The 22,055-nt window shown below is 42.1% G+C and overlaps 1 protein-coding gene across 1 annotated transcript in view; it reads right to left on the reverse strand.

Annotated features, from left to right (window-relative positions):
* The window catches only part of LOC126260504 (hemicentin-1-like), a 1,544,736-nt gene that overhangs the window by 438,706 nt on the left and 1,083,975 nt on the right, over positions 1-22,055 (reverse strand). Inside the window, exon 7 of the mRNA XM_049957834.1 lies at positions 10,505-10,649. Within this exon, the coding sequence (XP_049813791.1) occupies positions 10,505-10,649 (145 nt within the window). The remainder of the gene's footprint in view (positions 1-10,504; positions 10,650-22,055) is intronic.

Genomic DNA, 22,055 nt, shown 5'->3' on the forward strand with positions numbered 1-22,055 from the left:
ATTCGACAACCGGAATAAATTAATAACTCGCTCCTATTACCGACCCCCGGTCTCCGATGAAACAGTTTCTGAACAGTTCAAAGAAAACTTCCCATCACAAATAGGTACCCTACTCAGTCTCCAGTCCTTCCAAACTATGTAAGAGAAGACCATATGTGGCTTAAGTACAAAGAAATAGTATCAACAGCACTCGTGAGATTCATACCAAATAAATTAATAAGAGACGGAACTGATCCCCCATGGTACACAAAACACGACAGAAAGCTGCTGCAGGAGCATTGAAAAAGGCAGGTATAAAATCTCCAAGATTGGCGAAGTTTTACTGAGGCTCGAAATTTGGTGCGGATTTAAATGCGAGATGCATTTAATAGTTTCCACAACGAAACTCTATCTAGAAATGTAGGGGAAAATCCAAAGAGTTTCTGGTTCTATGTTAAGTAAACCAGCGGAAAGACTCAGTAAGCGATGAGGAGGAGGAGAAGGAGGGGGAGACAAGGGACCCAACCCTTCGGAGCAGGTAAAATCGTGGCAAATGTCCGGCGGGGCAAATGTCCGCACACCGCATTTGTTGTTGGGCACTGACAACGTTAATGACCCAGAGCAACAATGCAGAGCCAACAGCAGCAGAAGCGCTTCAACAGAAGGGTTCACACAAGGCCAATTAAATAGAATTCATTTGTAGGGAAATCACCTTTCTCTCTACACGCGTTTCCCTTGGTGGTGTGGTTATTTTTCATTTAGCTTCTCGTGGTATTAGATATTGAACAAGATGGCGCCAGTTACTGGAGCTGAGAAGATCTGACGAGATGGATATACAGCACTAACTCGATCAAGTTACTCAAATGTGATCAGATGATTTAGAAATACATAAGGAACTGGAGAGGTTACTAAAAGACAAAAAGCATTCGGTACCTACCGCTGGGAGAAGCTAGTGGGGCCACTTCAGTTTCTCCTTATCTAGGTAAGTCAGTTGATGTCACCTTACCCGCATGCACTGACACTAACTTTTTTTTTTTGAGTAAACAGTCTTCAGAGTGGTCTGATGCGGCCCTCTACGAATTCCTCTCCTGTGCCAACCTCTTCATCCCAGAGTAGCACTTGCAATCTACGTCCCCAATTATTTGTTGATCGTATTCCTATCTCTGTCTCCCGCTGCAGTTTTTTTCCTCTTCAGCTCCCTCTAGTACCATGGACTTCATTCCCTGACGTCTTAACAGACATCCTATCATTTGGTCCCTTTTCGTTGTCAGTGTTTTCCACGTATTCTCTTCGTCGCCGATTCTGCGCAGAGCCTCCTCATTCCTTACTTTATCAGTCCATGCCAATTTCGTCTATACCACCACATTTAAAATGCTTATTTTCTCTTCTGTTCCGGTTTTCCCACAGTCCATCTTTCACTACAATACTACACTGTGCTCCAAACGTACATTCCCACAAATTTAGATCATCGAATTAAGGCATTTGTTTGCTACTAGCAGACTTGTCTTCGCCAAGAATTCCCTTTCTTCTAATACTAGTGTGCTTTTGATATGCTCCTTGCCTTGTCCGTCATTGGATATTGTGCTGCCTAGGTAACAGAATTCCCTAACTTCATCTACCTCCTCACCATCAGCCCTCTGAAACTAAGTTTCTCGCTATTCTCATTTCTAGTGTTTCTCATTACTTTCGTTTCAATCCATGTTCTCTACACACTAGACTGTTCCTTCTATTCTTCAGATTATGTAGTTCTTCTTCACTTTCACTCAGTATAGCAATGTTGTCAGCGAATCGTATCATTGAATTTTTATTCCACTCCTTTGATTTCCATCATTCCTTCTTCGTTGTAGACATTGAACAGTAGGGGCGAAAGACAACAACACTGTCTTACACTTATTTAATCCGAGCACTTCGTTCTTGGTCGTCCAGTCTTATAATTCCCTGTTGGGTCTTCTACATATTGTATATAACCCGTCTCTTCCTATATATTACCCCTATTTGTCTCAGAATTTCGAACACTTTGCACCTTCTTCCATTTTCGAACGCTTTTTGCAGGTCGACAAATCCTCCGAATGTGTCTTCCTTTTTCTTTAGTCTTGCTTCCATTATCAACCGCAACGTCAGAATTGCCTTTCTGCTGCCTTTATCTTGCCTAAAGCTAAACTGATCTGCATTTAATATATCCTCAATTTTCTTTTCCAATCTTCTGCATATTTTTATTGTATGCAACTTGGATGAGTGGGCTGTTAAGCTGATTGTGCGATAACTCACGCACATGTCATCTCTTGCAGTATCCGGAATAATGTGGCTAATATTTTCCCGAAAGTTGAATGGTATGTCGCGAGATTCACAAATTCTACACACCAAGGTGAACAGTCGTTTTGTTGCCACTTTCCCCAATGATTTTAGAAATTCTAATGGAATGTCATCTATCCCTTTTGCCTTATTTGATTTTAAGTACTTCAAAGCTCTCTTAAATTCTAATTCTGATACTGGAGACCCTATCATTCCTATGTCGACTCCGATTTCTTCTATCACATCAGACACATATTCACAATCATAGAGGACTTCAATGTACTCTTTCCAACCATCCACCCTCTCCTCTTAATGTTACCACCCTGGCTTTTAATTTCACCGCAGGCTATTTGGAGTTTCCTATACGCTGTGTCAGTCCTTCCTAGAATAATTTCTTTTTCGATTTCTTCGAATTTTCATGCAGCCATTTCGTCTTAACTTCCCTGCGCTTCCTGTTTATTTCATTCATCAGCGACCTGTATTTCCGTATTACTGAATTTCCTTTAACATTTTTGTACTTCCTCCTTTCATCGATCAGCAGAAGTATTTCTTCTGATACCCACGGTTTCTTCGCAGTTGCCTTCTTTCTACCTATGTTTTTATTTCCAACTTCTCTGACTGACCTTTTTAGAGATGCCCATTCCTCTTCAACTGTAACGCCTGATGAGCTGTTCCTTATTGCTGTATCTATAGCCTTAGAGAAGTTCAAGCGTATCTCGTCATTCCTTAGTACTTCTATACCCCACTGCTTTGCATATTATTGATTATTCCTGACTAATCTTTTAAACTTCAGCCTAATCTTCATCACTACTACATTGTGGTCTGAGTCTATAGCTCCTCCTGGGTACGCTTTACAATCCACTGTCTAAGTTCGGAATCTCTTTCTGACCATGACGCAGACTAACTGAAATCTTCTCGCATCACCCCGCCTCTTGCAAGTACACCTCCTTCACTTGTGATTCTTTAACAGAGTATTCGCTATTACAGAAATCAATTAGTCTTTCTCCTCTCTCGTTCCTTGTCCCAAGCCCACATTCTCCTGTAACCGTTTCTACTACTCCTCCTCCTATAACTGCATTCCAGTCCCCCATGACTGTTAGCTTTTCATCTCCCTTTATGTACTGTATTACCCTTTCAAGATTATTACTCTTTCAATATCATGATTTATTTTCTCTATCTCTTCATCTTAAGCTTGCACTGTCGGCGTGTACACGCGAACTATCGTTGTTGGTGTTGCTCACAGTAACACCCTCAGTGCCCTGCCTCCTATTCATAATGAATCCCAATCCCGTTATACGATTTTTTGCTGCTGTTGATATTATCCCACACTCATCTAACCAGATACTTGTCTTCTTTCCACTTAACTTCACTCGCCCTTTATTTCTAGACTGAACCTTTGCATTTAGGAGCGGAGTGGCCGCGCGGTTTGAAACGCCATGTCACGGATTGCACGGCCTTTCCGACGGAGGCTCGTGTCCTCCATAGGGCATGGGTGTGTGCGTGTGTTTTTAGCATAAGTTAGTTTAAGTAGTGTGTAAATCTAGGGACCGATGACCACAGCAGTTTGGTCCTTAGGAATTCACACACATTTGAAGATTTTTTTTTATTTCCCTTTTCAAATTTTCTAACTTCCCTACCACCTTCAAGCTTCTGACAATTCACGCTCATTCTCGTTACTTACTGTCCATTAAAAATGCCGAAAAGCATAGGAAAACTAGTCTGAGTAGACATAGGAGCAGATTTGCAGTCAATACTTCTTGTGTGGTTGAACCTTTAGCAGAGAAGGAGAGTTTAATACTTTTCGTGCCAATGTGTATCGTATGTGCAAGAGGTTGATAGATGTGGGATGGATCCTGAAAGCACAGAATCAGCAGAAGTAGAGCTGCCGTGAAGCGCACTGATGACTAACCTAGAGATACTAGAGCAGGAAGATTTTTGAAAGGGCTTGAAATGTAGTGCTTTCTAAGCTGGTACAGTTTGCTAATTTAGGTGCAACCTGGGAGAAACTTCCACAGTTATGTGGAAACGGTAGGGAAGAAATAAAGAAACTGTTAGAAGTTATGTGGAGTTGTTAACCCCCCCCCCCCCAGATCATTGTCATGAACTCCGTTTTTGCAATACACGATCCCTACAGGGAATGAACAACTGGTGTACAGCTAACCACACTAGTTCCACATCACCTTTAATTACTGATTGAAGTGTTTATAATTAACAGATCACTAACGGGATTGTAGAAGAAAGTACTGGGGGGAGGGGGGGGGGAGCATCAATGGTAATTGTACTCAAGAAAAGCGTGGACGGGAGCAAATAATTTCGTGTTGACTACCGGTATTTATATCATTAATCTCCCAATGACAAATATTACTGAAATTTTGGATAACCCTTGAAAATGCCAACATTTTACAATTTTGGATTTGAATATTGGATGTGATGGGTTGGAAGCAGCACAAGAGTGTCGACACAAGACTGTGTTTACAGTTCCATCCAGTTATTACAAGGACTGTCAAATGCCATTCAGATTGAAGAATGCACCAGTAACATTTCTGCACCTGTCAGCCTGAAACCAATTCATATATGGCATACTTGGATGACACTATAATATTTCCCAAGGATATTCAAGAAAGAATTATATGGTAGTGAGACGTGTCTAGTTGCCTGTGAGCAGCAACGCCAATGCTGTGTTTGAAGAAATCCCATTTCGTCCTAAATGAGATCAGGCCATATTGTCAGCGAAGATGGAGTGTGAACAGATCCCCAAATCATACAAGCCATGCAATAATTTTCTACTGTTGGTACAGAGAAGGAGCTGCAGTCCTTTTTAGGTTTGGCTATTTATAACTGAAAATTGGTGCTAAAACTTTTTGAAATGGTATGACCAATCATATCTCTCCTCAAGGTTGGAATAAATTTTGAATAGACACCAGTTTGCAGAGAAGCTCATGTGTGGTCGAATTGTTGTGGACCACTGGTCCCATCCTGGGTTTTCCAGATTATGGGAAGCTATTAATAATGTTTCCTGATGCTAGCAAGCACACATTTGCGTACATACTAAGTCAAGAAGTAGAGAGAATGCAACACCGAACAGCCTAGCTCCTAGGTAATTAAACAAAGTGGATAAGATTGTTCTTCAACAGGAAACTGAGCCTCGTTGAAGGTAATATGTATTTCCATAGTTATTTGCACAGCAATCACATCAAAGTAGTAATGAATCATGTAGTATTGAAATGGCTCATGAGATGGTTCATGCAGCTTTAAAATGGGTTATGGGCCTGAAGGATACGACTAGCCAACTGACCCAACGGGCATTACATCTTTGCGAATATAACTTTCACGTTATATCGCCGGCCGGAGTGGCCGTGCGGTTAAAGGCTCTACAGTCCGGTACCGCGTGACCGCTACGGTCGCAGGTTCGAATCCTGCCTCGGGCATGGATGTGTGTGATGTCCTTAGGTTAGTTAGGTTTAAGTAGTTCTAAGTTCTAGGGGACTGATGACCACAGCAGTTAAGTCCCATAGTGCTCAGAGCCATTTGAACCACGTTATATCTACACCAGGGAAACTCACAGGAATGCGAATAGCGTGAGCCAGGAAGTGCATGCAGTATAAAATGTTGGCTTTTCTGCGATGAGTGAAAGAAAGTGCAGGGTGCTGATCTCCAGTATCGGCATTTCGCAACTGTACACAGTGATTCAGTACTTATGAAGATATACTGTGTAAACAGGCTGAACATGGGCAAAGTGCAGTCCTTTTTTGCATGATGCGGTATTCAGGCAGATTAACAAATGTATCTTTGCAAGTTATGAGGAAGATGAACTACATAATAATATACAACAGAGGACTACTGGTGGTGAGCATTCAACAGAACGTGGGGCAATAAGTGAAGAACTGTGTACTCTCTGCACAAGAAACAACCATTTCAAAGACTACTGGTGGCCAGCCAGTCATTAAAAATGATTCGTATGGATATACCTGGAGCCTTCACATAAACACCAGCGGAGAATTGGTATATTTTAAATATAATGGATACCTTCTCAAACTATATACTGATGATTGTCATACCAAGTTAGCAAGCAGAGACGGCATCCCAAACAATGGATAGCCATTGGATCTTGATGTTCAAGATACTGGAAACTCTGCTGACCCAGCAGGCAATCACATTTTTGTCAGAATAGATGAAGCGATTTTGCTGCCTAATGAAAATTCTGAGACTAAGGAGACTGCTTCTGCAAGGTAATGCAACAAAACAGTGGGTGCACAAGACCGAAGTTAGAATGTTGAGTTACTATGTAAACCTTAACAGTAGCGACTGCAATGCTTTGCTGCCAAGTTTATCAACAGCATAAAACACAAAGGTCCATGGTATTACACGTTTGTCACCCTAGGAGGCTGTCTGTGTGCGAAAACATTTTCTTCTTTTGTGTTACGTAAACCACTCTCTCAGTAAGATGTATCTGGTTTTGTCACGAAGTTATGAAACGTTTCCCTTAGGGTAAGGAAGGCAAATACCAAATCCCCGGAATGGAAAGTAGATGCACTACAAGAGAAAACTAAAGTGCCTAAATTCCACATTGGATAACGGGTGATGTTAACCAACCTCGTGTAACTAAAGGTGAAACAAAGAAATTCATTATGCCTCGTATGTGGCCCACTCTGGTGCTTGAGATGAAGCCCCTTGTTAATGTGAACTGAAGCATCGGATGAGCCTCACTGCAGTGAATGTGGTGGCAGTCGCTGTGCCGCAATTGCCAGCAGCTTTCGCGAAGAGGAGGAGGTCGCTTACAGTTACACGTTCCCCTCCATATGCAGTGAGGTCGTGAGGTGGGCCTTCTTAAGTGTGGGAAAATACTCTGTTAATTTCGGCCCTAGCGGGAACGACTACGCCGAACAACAGTTGTCTACTGCTGGACCTGTCCAAGCTGGCTTTAGAAATGCTGCCCACTGAAACCTAATAAACCTTAACACCACTTCGGACCTGAGATTTCTCGCTTCCCTGGGCCAAATGACAGCAGCTCAGAATAATCATATGGCAGTGGAACAGACATTTGGATATCATAACGTCATAGACAGTGTTAGCATCGATCCCTTATAATAGGAAGTTTTAGTTCAGACACTTTCTTAGCCTTCATCATGCTAAAGCTACCTATTGTTATCACCAGCACAGTCCCATAAAAATTCCCACCTCTCCATTGCTCTACCTACAGGTATATGCCTATAATGTCATCGATTGTGGAGGAATGGCATGAAAAGAAAGCAAATGTGGCTCTGTGAATATCAAATAGTTGCATAATAACTAACTCGCCTACTTGCATGATCAAGATACTTCCCTGCCTGTATAAACAATATTGTGAACTTATGATCAATGTAGACAGAGAGAGAGCTAAACGATGGATAAAAAGTGAAAATATACCCAGTTTGAACTCTGTCTGAAATAAACAGTAATCATTCCGATAGTCACAGATTCCTCATCAGTATGGATTTTGGGGGCCAAATTCTTGAAAGGGAGAAGGAATGATGTGGCGCTGGCCAGTGCAGTCCAGTGCTGCCCTAACCACTCTGACAGCATCAAACAGCGGCCAGACCATTTCACTATTGTGATTAGTTTCAATACATTGGTATGACCACACAGCCAGCAACCAGTGGTGTTACCAACATTCTGCTGCATCGTGATAGTGAAGTTATGTGACACCTGGGGCATCTGAATGTCAACACACCTGCATTTGGCACATACAAGTACTGACTGCACAACTGGGAGAGCACATTGGCTCGGTGAGCACTGTTGACTGGACTTCTGTCATGAGACTCGAACAAGAACTACCGGTATGATCATCCGTGATTTTCTGCCGTACTGTCTACAGCAGCATCAGCTCAAATGGCCCAGGATTCTTCAGTAGATGGCAAAGGATCCAACTAGGACCCTCCTAGTCATTGACCCACTTGGCAGCTACCATGCAACAACAGACAGATATCGACGACTGCAGTTCACTCTCAGGATGAAACCCTCCACTGCAAGCCACTGTCGTGTCCCCAATTAACATCACTGTATCACCGCCACGCAGGCAGCACCGCATGACCACCACTGACTCATCATCTACCGCACTGAGTGACTGCCAAGCAAGTACACATCGTACCAAGTCATGCTGCTTTGTGTGCAAGCTGTGGCTGGGTGCCATTGTCAAGGACTCTGTGTTTGATGCTTGCTCTAGCCTACTGGATCTCCACTGCGTGGTGTACCAGAGATATAAATTAATTAGATGCAGCCTGAGTGTAGCTGGATTAACTTCTGCTCCCAGCTGAGAACCAATATACCTGCAGTGAGGGAGGTTGTGTCAACCTTCATGTGAAATACGTTCCTGACCTATACACCGACTAACGGGATTGATACTGCCAGAATGTAATTACCATATAGGTCTGTCGAATAAAGCTGGTGTTGAATTCAAATCTCTCAGTGGTTTTTTGAGAATTTCATACAAATTGATGTCAATTATGGAGTTTAGTTTTGTAGAAGTAAAATGGTTGAGTATATTATTTTCGTCGTCTTGTTTGCCTTTCCTTTAACAAAGAACAGGCAACCAGCGTAAAAACCGGGAACGTGTTTGTATACAGTTTAGACTCGTAATCATCCATAATATTGGTGAAATGAAACGTCCTATACAGTGTGTTTCAAAATTACACCGACAAACTTCGAGGGGATGTAGAAGCTGTCTTGAGGAAGAAAATGGGAACAGGGATCAATTTCAGTAAATGTCATCCAACGACATTACGACGCTACAGAGCTTCGAGGATATAGGCGTGCTGCCTGTATGTACGGTGAGTCAGGAGAAAAGGTACATGCTGCTTAGAAGGGTGACAGAATTAGTGATTCTAAACAAAAAATTTCAAATGGACGTATGCCCCATTCAGAATGGTATCCGTGATAGAACACATTTAATATCACTTTTGTTTGTTTTTCTTGAATAACTCGAAAACCGTATAATCCAGCGAACATGTGTCACAGTTCAAAATTAAACTATAGTATATTTCCTACAAAAAAAGTCCTATTCATTTTTTCTCTAGAACTAATGGTTTGTGCGAAGAGAGAGCGGACTTGTCGAAAAACTCACTCTACGTGCATGCTGTAACTACCGTAGTTTTTGTAGGTCACTTTGAGGTATTTTCCCTACTTGATAGACCACAAGTGTCCCGTATCAAACTGTTCGCTTCTACCTGCTACTTCAATATGCTACCTCAAATTGGCCTACAAAATCTACGTAAGCTACAGCGCATGCGCGTCGGGATAAATTTTCAACATTTTCGCAAAAACCATTAGTTCTAGGCAAAAAAATCAATAGGATCTTTTTTGTAGGAAATTTGCACTGCAGCACATTTTCGCTTGGGGGGGGGGGGGTGCGATTTTTAGAGTTATTCCGTGTGTGTGTGTGTGTGTGTGTGTGTGTGTGTGTGTGTGTGTGTGTGTGTAAAGGATGATTTTGTGATGGTGTTACAAACTTTCAGGGGTGGAGGATGAGGATACTTGTATAATTTTGAGGTAAGTGCCCCGGTCTGGAAACGAACGAGTCGAAAGTTATAAGCGAAAACCGCTCTGATACATTTGGCAGTGGAATATATGTAACGGTACCGTTCTTGCAAAGAGTGTAGGGTAGGCAACTTTCATAGATGGTCGTATGGAACAAAACAAGAAATAAATGTCAGTAAACATAGGCTCTACATTGTATACCTGAGGAGCTATGAGCACTTGTTCAACAGACGAGATGTGTTTCTCAGTATCGAAGACGAACAAGTGGTCATAGCTCTTTAAAGTATGGAATTTAGAGCCCATACTTACTATGTATAGGGTCCATCGGCCCCTTTGACGCTGTGCAGCATTGTTGGATGATTATTGAGGACACGGGTTCATCTGCGCGATTTTGTTTCTCAGGACACCTTCTACATCCCCTCGAAGTATGTTGGTATGATTTTGAAACACCCTGTATACTTAGCAACAGAATGACACTATCGTTAGCGAACATGTTCATGATTACTGATCAGAATTAATTTAATGTATATGACCATACAGTAAATGTTGTTGTCATGGGAATATGGATGGGAGTAATGAGTTACAGACAGAATGTAAGTACGCGTTAACTCTTGACGGACGTTTCAGGATTCAAGAAGCAGTTAACTTTGTCAGACCAGATGCGCAAACGTTCAATAGCTATTGTTATGGAGAGAGTCGGACGTGGAGCAACTGTACTCACAGGCGATGAAGAGGCGTCGGCGGTCCTCCAGTATCCCGCCCGGGAAGTACGGGTTCTCCACGCGGCACGCCAGCTCCTTCTGCTGGTCGTGAACCCGGGGCCGCAGCACCAGCCGGCTCACCGTCCCGTTCCCCAGGTGTTCCACCTGCAGCACCAGCATTTGTAGCGCGTTAGTACGGCCGAGAAAGTAATCCTTGTATACAGCCGTGACATTATTTCTACGTTCAGAAAACATATTTCGAGCTGATCCTGGTGATTAAGTTCGTTCAGTAGTGAACCGATTGATTTCTTTTTCTCGACAACATATTCCGAGGTCAATGTTGAGGCAAACAAAAGTTTCTGCAATTTTAATGATGTGAAACGGATAAGTGATCTGAAGAGTAAATGTGGTAAAAACTAACCCCGCTGGTTTCGGAAATAAACAGCATCAAGACACAGTTTCGCTTGTGAAACGGCACAGATAATGAAACTTTTAAAGTAATACTCTAGTTATTTCAAGAGAAGAGGGTACTTACTGTCGACAAGTTTCTACCTTCTAATCGTCCTTCTTTCTACCGCAGCTAACCTTAGGACATCACACACATCCATGTCCGAGGCAGGATTCGAACCTGCGACCGTAGCAGGAGAGTGGTTCCGGACTGAAGCGCCTAGAACCGCTCGGCCACAGCGGCCTGCTGCGAATGTTTGCCAGTATTACAAATGTCGACTACCGACTAGGAGAACAGACTGCATTGTCTCCCAAGGTCATTAAATGATATTAATATGGACTACAAAGTCATTAGTTAATAGTGAAAATAACTCTGTTTTCCTTTCTTAGGGTACACCCAATAAAAGTTTAGCAATGATTTTTAGTTCTGACCTCGGTTCTTTTACAATGTGTCCCTAATGCTTTTTTGTTGAACGCTATGGAATGATTCAATTATTCTAGAGCCGAACCAATACGATGTGTACAATGCAATGATCTGTGATGCATAGAACCGTTCCGTCGTAAAACTAAACACGTTTAGTGCTGTAAGCGTTTTAGTGTACATAGCTCTAGTCAGTAACTGACACAGTTAGCCAGAATAACAAAGTGACATTCTGTCCATGTGAAGCAAACCACACATTAAGGGAGACGTAAAAAAATTAACTGTTTTCCATTTAGATTCATTATCTCTGGCATTATACACTTTGTGACTTTTATCGAATGTTGTAAGAACAGCCGTGATACGATGGAGTACAAGAAGAAATATTTTTTCATTTTGATTATTTTTAGGATATATTTTTATTTACAGTTTTTATACTTAATTAACTAGTGTGAAAAACTTTAGGGGGAAGTAATTTTCCCGTGACATGTCACTGAAATGTAACATAGCTCGATAATTCGAGGGTTGCCCAGACAGTAATGTACGGCACTTTTTCCTTTAACAATTCTTTATTGAACACGATGGGGATTACACATACGAAAGAATGGTCTCTTATCTACACACCCTATTTTTCCACGTAATCTTCATCCCGTTCTATGGCCTTCCTCCAGCGCGAAACAAGGGCGTGTATGCCCTGTCGGCACCAATCCTAGTCCTGCTTCACTGTTTCAGTCACCTCCTCTTAGTCCTCAAAATGTCTTCTACGAATGGAATCCTTTAATGGCCCAAGCAAGTGGAAGTCGGAGGGGGCTAGGTCGGGTGTGTTACCTTCGACAACCGTGGATGATCTCCCCGACCGCTGCAAATGGTGGATCTCCGCCGAACCGCCTTCTGTTGACCTCACCTTCCGCGCCCAGCGACAAAGTGTACTTCAGTCGACAGTAGATGCTCCATAGACTTTGTACAAGCGTTTGTGATTATTTCTCACAGTTTCTTTCTCTGCAGTGAAAAATTCAATGACGTTACGTTGCTCGTAACTTACATCACCTGCAGGCGCCATTTTGAAACTGTCCTACATTTACGCTATCAGTCGGAAATGACGGAAACATGGTGCTATCACACAGGAGACTTCAGATAATACATACGTAACATTTAGCATCCGTAGCATTGTTTTCGGTTGAGAAAAAAAATGCGGTGCCCTACTTTCTGGCAACCCTCGTACTAGGAACAAACGCTGTGTATCCGAACACCTGGCTGAAAATGACTTACAAGTTCGTTGTGCCCTCCATCGGTAATGCTGGAATTAAATATGGTTTTGGTCCACCCTTAGCCTTAAAGACAGCTTGCACTCTCGGAGCCATACGTTCAGTCAGGTGCTGGAAGGTTTCTTGGGGAATGGCAGCCCATTCTTCACGGAGTGCTGCACTGAGGAGAGGTATCGATGTCGGTCTGTGAGGACTGGCTCCAAATCAGCGGTCCAAAACATCCGAAAGGTGTTCTGTAGGATTCAGGTCAGGACTCTGTGCAGGGCAGTCCATTACAGGGATGTTATTGTCGTGTAACCACTCAGCCACAGGCCGTGCATTATGAACAGGTGCTCGATCGTGTTGAAAGATGCAGTCGCCATCCCCGAATTGCTCTCTAAGAGTGGGAAGCAGTAAGGTGCTTAAAACATCAATGTAGGCCTTTGCTGTGATAGCGCCACGCAAAACAAGGGGTGCAGGCATCCTCTATGAAAAACACGACCACACCATAACACCACCGCCTCACAATTTTACTGTTGGCACTACACACGCTGGCAGATGACGTTCATCGGGCATTCGACATACCCAAACCCTGCCATCGGATCGCCACATGGTGTACCGTCATTCGTCACTCCACACAACGTTTTTCCACTGTTCAGTCGTCCAATATTTAAGCTCCACCGTTACTGTTCGAAGCGGTCGCAAGTCGTTATCCACAAAAATGAAGTCAGGGTCGAATGCAGTCCTCACATGACGCACATGCGGAAGGAGTACTGTGTCATAGTGACGTTGACCGCTGAGTGTACCGTGTTCAAAGGTTTGGAGGACTGTATGCCAATGCAACATTATGCGTACTCCCACTATAACACCTTGACCAACCAAACGATCATGTTCAGCAGTGTTTGTGGATGCATTACGTAATCCCACTTCTCGTAACAGGAGAGTATGTTCAAGATCACCATTCAAGCTGAATTGATTCTAATCTGAACGGAACAGGTGACACACCTCTCGTTGGTCCTGTCCCTACGCTCTTGGCATCATCCCAAATGGTGCTGCCAGAATCTGTTCCTTCAGACTCCTTGTGTTGCAGGGCGAGCCGCATTAGGCGCTATAGTCTCGCTGACGTCGAGCAGTGGTAAGTCAAGCTATCTGTGCAGGACTGGCACACCTCTGTCAACATGCTGCCGCAATATCATTCATTTCCACCAAGTTGTTAATATTTTATGTCACTTTATATATCTCGTCCTAAAGTTTTGCAGAGCGGTGTTCATTCGAGAGCCTGACAGGCTTCATACATAGGTTAACGGAAAAATTGCTGAAACAGATTGTTGGAAAAAGAACCATCTCATTACGCACCAGACGATATCAAGAATGAATATAGAATCTTGGGGATCCATTTTAACTCAACACACGTAAAGAAAATTTTGATCTTGGCGCCAGATATAAGTTGCCGGTTCATCTGGTGGCTGGTTCATGCCTCTGTGGTGCAGCTAGGCAATTCGCTTGCTCACGTTCATTTCAGTCGAGAGAGGTTTCTCCCTTTTTCCTTTTTTTTTTTTGTTTTAAATGAATGACTCCGTCTAGCAACTTTCGGGGTACTGAGGCGCATGTTTCTCGAGCACCTAGTCGATAGCACATTGAACATTTATGAAAGAGAAATAAATTTTTTATCCTAAACATTAAGAACCCCGAGGTCGCAGGATATGATGTAGTCAAGCCTACTGCACATTCTTAACTATCTGATACCACTGTATCTCGATATTTTCGTCTATAAGTCAATCATTTCATACAAAATGTCATTAAATACTTACATTCAGTTTAAACTGAAACGTAACTGTAAATTTTATAGACTTATCTACAACAGTTCAACCAGCCTGCATTTAACTTTTATGTAACAGAAATGGTACCGACACACTAGTTCTCGTCGTGCCGGTGTCGCTAACGGGCGGCCCTTTTGGCCGTGCGTCTGAGGCGCCTCCCGAACGAAGCGGTCTGCCGTCTGCTGCGGAGGGAAAACACGAGTTCTCTTCTGCTACCACTTAGGAACCTGCAGCGACCACCGAAGCATTACACCTCAGTGCAGTCCTGGCAGTATATGTCTGTTTTTGCTGGCGCAGTGCCAACCATCGAGTCATCCACTGTGTTAATGGTTGCCAGCTGGGTGTTGCGATCCGTGGTGTATTGTTGGGTGACTTGGTTGTTACCCAGAAAGGTTCTCGTCGTGATTCAGGATACCATTTGTGTGGTTGACCAAAGACATGTTGGGTGTCATGTTTTTAACTGTGGTGTCTCCAGGCTTAAATGTGTTCATGAATGTGGATTGCTGTTTGTGTGAAATGAAAATAACATTTATCTTATTGAGACATAATGTCACTCATACCACAGCAGTATTTTTTCACGGGGATTTATCAATAAATTTTTGTCTCCCATAAATTATTGTAGCTGCATTGTGAAATAGATGAGGAAGTTATGGAGCTGAACATTGTTGTTTCCCTTTAAGGGGAGGTTTTGAAATAGAAGTGTAATGTGTTATGATGAAAAGTATCATACCCGCTCAACTTACACCTTCCAACCACGTATTTCGTACCAACATATAAGATAAAACATAGAAGATAAAACAAAATCTTTACCAGACATGTGTATAATTAGGTTCTCTGCCCTTGTGTGTCATCTATCAGCTTTCTCTCGCAGTTGACGGGAAGAGCGGTGGAAAGTAGCTCATGACTGAGTAACTGTAAGAAGCAGTTGTGTAAAAGAGTCTTGTTGAACCTTGTGTGTCTCAGGCGCTGCAGTCATGGACTGGGCGGCTGGTCCCGGCGGAGGTTCGAGTCCTCCCTCGGGCATGGGTGTGTGTATTTGTCCTTAGGATAATTTAGGTTAAGTAGTGTGTAAGCTTAGGTACTGATGACCTTAGCAGTTAAGTCCCCTAAGATTTCACACACATTTGAACGTTTTTGAACCTTCTGTGAGAAGTAGATATGTTTTATGCAGACGTAACAAACAGAACTTTGTAGCTCAAATATTTTGTCAGTGAGTCATCTGAGTAATTACGAGTGCTGGATATTTAATGAAGGAACTGTTACCATTTGTCAGTTAGTGAATTCTCGAACGAACTTTTCAATCCTGGACACAGTATAATTTCTCCGTCCAAGTAACATCTGTGAGCACTATCATACCACTGAGAAGGGGAACATCCAGAGAATCAGGTTAGTACAGTTACAATAGTTTAATACTCGCTACACGTTTATTCAGTTCCATTCAAAATAACTAACATCAGTTCTGTAGACACGATAATGCATGGGCATTATTGAAAGAAGTGTTACAAGGTGCATGCCTGGAATAGACGAACTGGTGTACAATAGGACGTTTCTTTTCCAAAAGACTATGTTGTTTTATGTACAAGTTTAAATCTACCCAAGTTTATGCCGTTACTGATGTAAAAGATACAGTCTTGTTAAATTGGGTGGGTGTTTTTGAAAACATCGTGTATTTAGCTGTAGTATTCCAGGAGCGAATTTTGTAATACACCACTTCATCATGCTGTAACAGTTGATGGATTCTGAAACTACTTTTAGTTTGACAACCATATGTAACAAGCATATGTGTATTTTTAACCAAAATTAAGACTAAAGTTTCAGGGAGTTGATAATTACTGTGTCAAATCTATTATATCGCATTACCATTCTGAATATAGTCTCGGAATTTTGATCCAAAATTCCTGGCAGTTTCTAGTAAGTATCCTACGCACATCCCATTCTTCTCCTACCGAAAGCCCTGACGGCGCCTACAAGTAGTATTAAATCACTTCGCTGTTACTTATTTTGTTGTGATTGAACATATTGTCAGAAATACAACCTTCTGAAAAAAGGCGTTTTAAATGTCTCTTATATTTTAGAAACGCGATGTATCATATTCTCTCTTATCTGTTACTACTGTGATTATGATTACACTACCTCCCGCCCGAATGAGTCAGTATGACGACGTCGTGGAATACGTAAAGCAGAGTGCAGTGTTCGCTAGGTTCTTGGTGAGGAGTAATTGATCAGCTGCATATTACTGGACTAATAATCGCGCTCGTTTCATATACAGTTTGCTGATAGCGACAGGGATCTCTAAGGAGATTAGTTGCTAGATTATAAAGTAAAGACCCCTCTGCCCGTAGCTGAATGTGTTTCAAATGCAGCGTTGAAATTTCAATTAAAATGTAATGATTTGGACTTGATCGAGGCAGTAAATGATCCGTGCCGTCTAAATCCCCGACTATGCGAGATTACCCTCAATTTATTAAAAGGAGAGATTGTCAAGGCCTACTGGAGTGTGTAAAGCGATTATTTAGTACATTCCCACACACAGCACCTCATCCCAATTGACACTGATACCTCAATTGTTCGCTTAATTACAAACTGAAATGTAATTACATGATTCGTTTAGCTAAACTGTAGCTATTCATTACATATATTATTCACGTGCGACATGGGAAAGTACCCACAAAGCGCACTAGTGGAATGAAATGTCAGAGAGAATCTCAATTGACCTCTCCACAAAAAAAAAGATATTTTTTTCGACATAACACATTTCAGTTGCTGCAATGGTCGTCATTGTCAACTTTAACATTGTCTGTAACGTGCTTGATGTATTTTAAATAACTGAGTGCGACGTGAGAGACTGTATTCTTAAGAAAATTATTGTCATTGTCCTTCAAAAAATGCTTGGATTTATTCCTTTGATCAACAGTTATTATGCTGGTGATAATTAATTCCTGGATAAATTTTATAATATGTAAGGTTGAAAGAAGGTTTTATTGTGGTTCACTGATTGCCCTAAATCATTTTAAATGAATAATCTCTCACACAGTTATTTCGATAGACTAAAACATTAATTGCATTAGTAATGTAATCAGCCATTTGGCATCCACTGCTGCATAAAGCCTCCACTACACCTCTCTGTGTGCTAGTCAGCGATACACATCCATGCTGCTTCCTAAATATGTCCTAATTCTTCTACCCACCTACCTTACAATTTTGTATCGGTGTTTTCTTGTAAGTCTGAATCCATCAAGGAAATTTCTGTATTCATCTGCCAGTCATTTGCCTGGCTGCATGTATCGTCCATGTCCATCTCGTCTTCGTTATACTCGTAATGTCGTTCTCTACTCGAGTCGTTTCCTTAAACACTTGTTTACTTGCCTACCTCTCTCAACAATTTCCACTGCGAATGTTTCGGGTGTTCGCTGAGCAACTTTCGATGTCTGAAAGATATTCTCGTTGAAAGTTAACGTCTAATTTAGACTTTTCGAAGCCGGTCGTAGACATATATTCTTAGCTATCAGTTTCACACTTACTCATCCGTTAATTTTGCTATTCATCCTGCAGGTTCATTCATTATTTGTCATCACCAAAACGCTGTTAGTAGGTGTGAACTCGACTGCGAGAATCGACAAGTAAATGTCTCGATGTAGTATCACTTAAAATGATTGAAAGAATATTTTCATGTACTCCGATTCGAGCTAATAAACAATGGCCTGGACTGAAAGAAGGACACAGATTCTAATAAAGTGCAAGCCTGTGGAGTGAATTCCTAAGGTACCAAACTGCCGAGGTCGTCGGTCCCTAGACTTACACACTACTTAAACTAACGTATATTAAGTACAGCACACACACACACACACACACACACACACACACACACACACACACCCGTGCCCGAGGGAGGGCTCGACCCCTCGGTGGAAGCGGCCACGCAGTCCGTGACATGGCGCCTCACCCCGCGGCCACTCCGTGCGGCAAAGTGTAATCAATCCTTAGGAATGCCCACAGGTAAATCTAACTACGTACACGTACACACCGTCGGCGGGCATGTGAATGACTGCAGTTGCAGCTCTCTGTGACAGATGGAACGGCCACCAAGGTGCTTTAGCTTCTTTCGTGTTTAGTGTTATCAGGCTCTGGTAGGTTATACAAGTGGCGTGAAAAACGTCAGATGTTTAGTGCGAGACAGCGTCATCAATAACGGACAGAATTTAAGATGGGACTCAGTGTGGGTCTCCATTTGGTCGGTGGTCGATGCGTGCAATATCCAGATTTGTCGAGCATTCAGACGTGACAGAAATATGTTGTAAGACTGCATGAGAACATGAGCGCATGCAAAATCGCCGTCAAGGTTCCACTCGACCATATATGACCATCACAAGTGATTATTGCCCATCTGTGCACCAAGGATGTCTTAAATCGTTCATATCGGCTCCTGCTACCCCTGAACAAGTAGCGAACTCCTTGCAATAATCTGTGTCATCGTGCACCATAGCATTAACCAGACCGGGGACTATCATCCCATGAACAGACTGCCATCGACATCACAGCACAAACTGCTGCGTTCGGAGTAGTGCCGTGACGGAGAGACATGGGTTGCCGATGAGTGACGTTGCAGTGTGTTCACTATAGACTGTGCTTCCGTACTGTCATAGACGACCATCGTTGTCGAGTATGGCGGCGACCTGGGAATAGGTCTCAATCATCCAATGTTTTGGAGAGGGACAGCGGTTTTCTCCTGGCGTCACGTTGTGGGGAGTCATCGGATATGACTTCATGGACGGCTGGAAGTGAGTGAAACACTCTGACTGCAAAACGACACGTCTCGGACATCTTACGTCTTCACATGTTAACTCTCATTCAACAACAACTTTGTGTCATTTGTCACCAGAACATTGCTCATCCACACACGTTACATGTCTCCACGAACTGTCTGCATGATCGTCAGATATTGCATGGTTAGACGGATCCGCATATCTGTGCCAAATAGAAAATGTGTGGGATCAGTTCAGTCGTCAACACTATCCCAGTGACTATATTTTTTGACACCAAGGATACGTTACGAATTTTTGCTTATCCAGACCATGGGGTCCAACATCATGCTGGAAAGTGAGATCATATTGCCTAGTCCATGATAAATTTTAATCTGTTGTATAACATATGAAATAACATTGTGTGTCCACTCAAAACGTGAAGTTTCATTTTATTTCATCTTCTATTTCTGGTGGCTTCACTTTATCCACCACTATTTCGTGTGTGAAGGGGTTGAAACAGTCAGCCAACCTAATTTCATTTATCACCATATGACGTAACAAGGCCCACTCCTTATGAAAAAGGTATTTTTACAAATATCTAAACCGATGTCAAGTGTTAAATAAACCTTCCTTTTTCAATTGATTGGCTGATTTTTTTCAACCTCTTCAAATTTATACAGTTGCTGAATCGCAGCCTTGTTTCATATATTTCGTATATGTCGTTTAATAAATTATATTTGCGTCTTCATCCATGCTCTCAAGGTGTTTGGCGGAGAGTACTTTGCGTAACACTATCACTTTCCATCTGTTGCGTGCCAGTGACGAACGATTCACAGGAAGAACAATTATTGGTACTTCTCTGTGTGGTCGTGAATATTCTTAATTTTACCTCTGTAGGCTTACTGCTATATATAAGTGGGAGGAAGTAAAACGTTGGTTGATTTTTCTAGGAATGTGCGTTCTTTGATTTTCAACACTCAATCACAACATGATGCAGACAACCTCTCTCGAAGCGTCTGCCACTGCAGTAGACTGAGCGTCTTCGTGACACTATCGTGCGTACTAAATGAACCTGTAACGAAACGTGCTGCTCTTCTTAGGATCTCCTCTGTTTCCTCCATCGATGCCTACGGTCTCCTGGACTTTTTGACGGGCTCAGTGACACGGATTACTCTCGAGCATTTGACACCTGTTTCAAAAATTATTACCAAAACAAAGAATAACGCTATCACACCCAAGGGAGACTAATACAAAGAGATTTCGAAACGCTACTCACAGGGATCCGTAATTGATCTTGTATTCTGGGACACGGTCTGGCCCCGAAGTTAAGAAAACTGCAGGAAAACGAAGCGATCGTAGGAGTGGTGGCATATGCCGCTGACGAGATAATCATTGTGAAAAGAAACTGAAGAAGTAACCTTGAAGCTCGATACAATACAATCATTCTGCTATTACATTAGTGGTGCCAATGACCTAAAATTTCTGTTGCGCGTGGGAAGACCACGTCCATATTATTAAAAGGAAACTTTTTAAGAGCCTCAATAATGAACCTAAGCAGAAGGTCTATAAATAGAAAATACGTCACCAGGTACTTTGCTGTCTTTGCGGAAAAGTGATAGAATGGTAGTGCACATATTGAAGAAATGAGAAAGAGAGGCAGGGACATGGAAAACAGAATTATTAGTCTAGCCAGTTATGATTATAAACTACCAATACAAGCAAGAAGGAAGTATGATGTCGCTGTTCTAACAGCTATAATGGGATATGGTGCGGATTCATGGGCGCACAGACTTCTGCACAGGTTTTAAGAGGTTGCAACACGTGATACTTTTTCGGTTTACGGGAGCTTTTGGTACTGTCTCCGTTAAGGCGTTGCAAATAATACTTTGTATATGTCCACTCGGTCTCCAAATGCGGAAAAATAACTGCAATCCACAATCAGATCAGCTGTGTCAGGAACGCAGAGACGGGGAATGCAGAGACGGGGAGTGGGGCATCCGAATCCATTCAGAGGCCACTTCTTCACTGGTCCTGGCCTCAACGCCAGCTACTGGCATCGAGGTGGGCGAAGACAAATTTTGAAATGTGGATTTACTGAAAAAGGAATACTACCTATATGCCAATATTACAGATACGATAGTAGTTAACTGAATCTGCTAGGAAGACTCGGTGTCAAGGAGGTATTCTGATTACTTTTCAAATGATTTAATGTGTTAAACACTAGACGTCCAGCATGAAAGCGAAAGAAAGTGTAGGAAAAGATTGTAATTATGTTTAAAGTTTCTTGGAAGTCGTTAAGTGCACCCATTACCAAACACTATAGGAGTATAGCCTGTGTAATATGCGCTCTCTTTTAAGCAAACCTGGTTTTTCGAGGGTATCAGTGTTTATGACGTCATATGTCATGAACTGTGTATCGTACAATGAAATAATTTTGCAGGCACATCCAGTGGTATATATGGATACTTTCCGCGAAACGTGTTGAAAATAGAGTTAGGAGTAAAGACGTAACAAACGCATGAACAGCTACAATGTAGTGAACAATGAACTTTTTTTCTTACCACGATTTTCTGGAAGGTGTCAGCGAGGAAATGTTTCGCAAAGATTTGAAATTATGTCTAAAGTTTGTTGAAAGTCGCTAACTTCTCTAATTGGCAAACACTGGATAAATTTATTCTGGGCAATTTGCACACTTCTAGTAATCCTGTCTCAAGACGTAGAAATACCTTGTAACTTTAATACTAGACTTATTGTGTAAAACCTTTCATGTAAGAATAGACCTCTTAATACGTCTGGGTGTTTGGTTGACACTGAATCAGTGGTATAGCAGGAAATGTTAAACATACATAGATAAACACATAAAATTTCATAGGATGCAGAGATAAAAATTTTATTTCCTT

Source organism: Schistocerca nitens, chromosome 5 (assembly GCF_023898315.1).
Source record: "Schistocerca nitens isolate TAMUIC-IGC-003100 chromosome 5, iqSchNite1.1, whole genome shotgun sequence".
NCBI lineage: Eukaryota > Metazoa > Arthropoda > Insecta > Orthoptera > Acrididae > Schistocerca > Schistocerca nitens.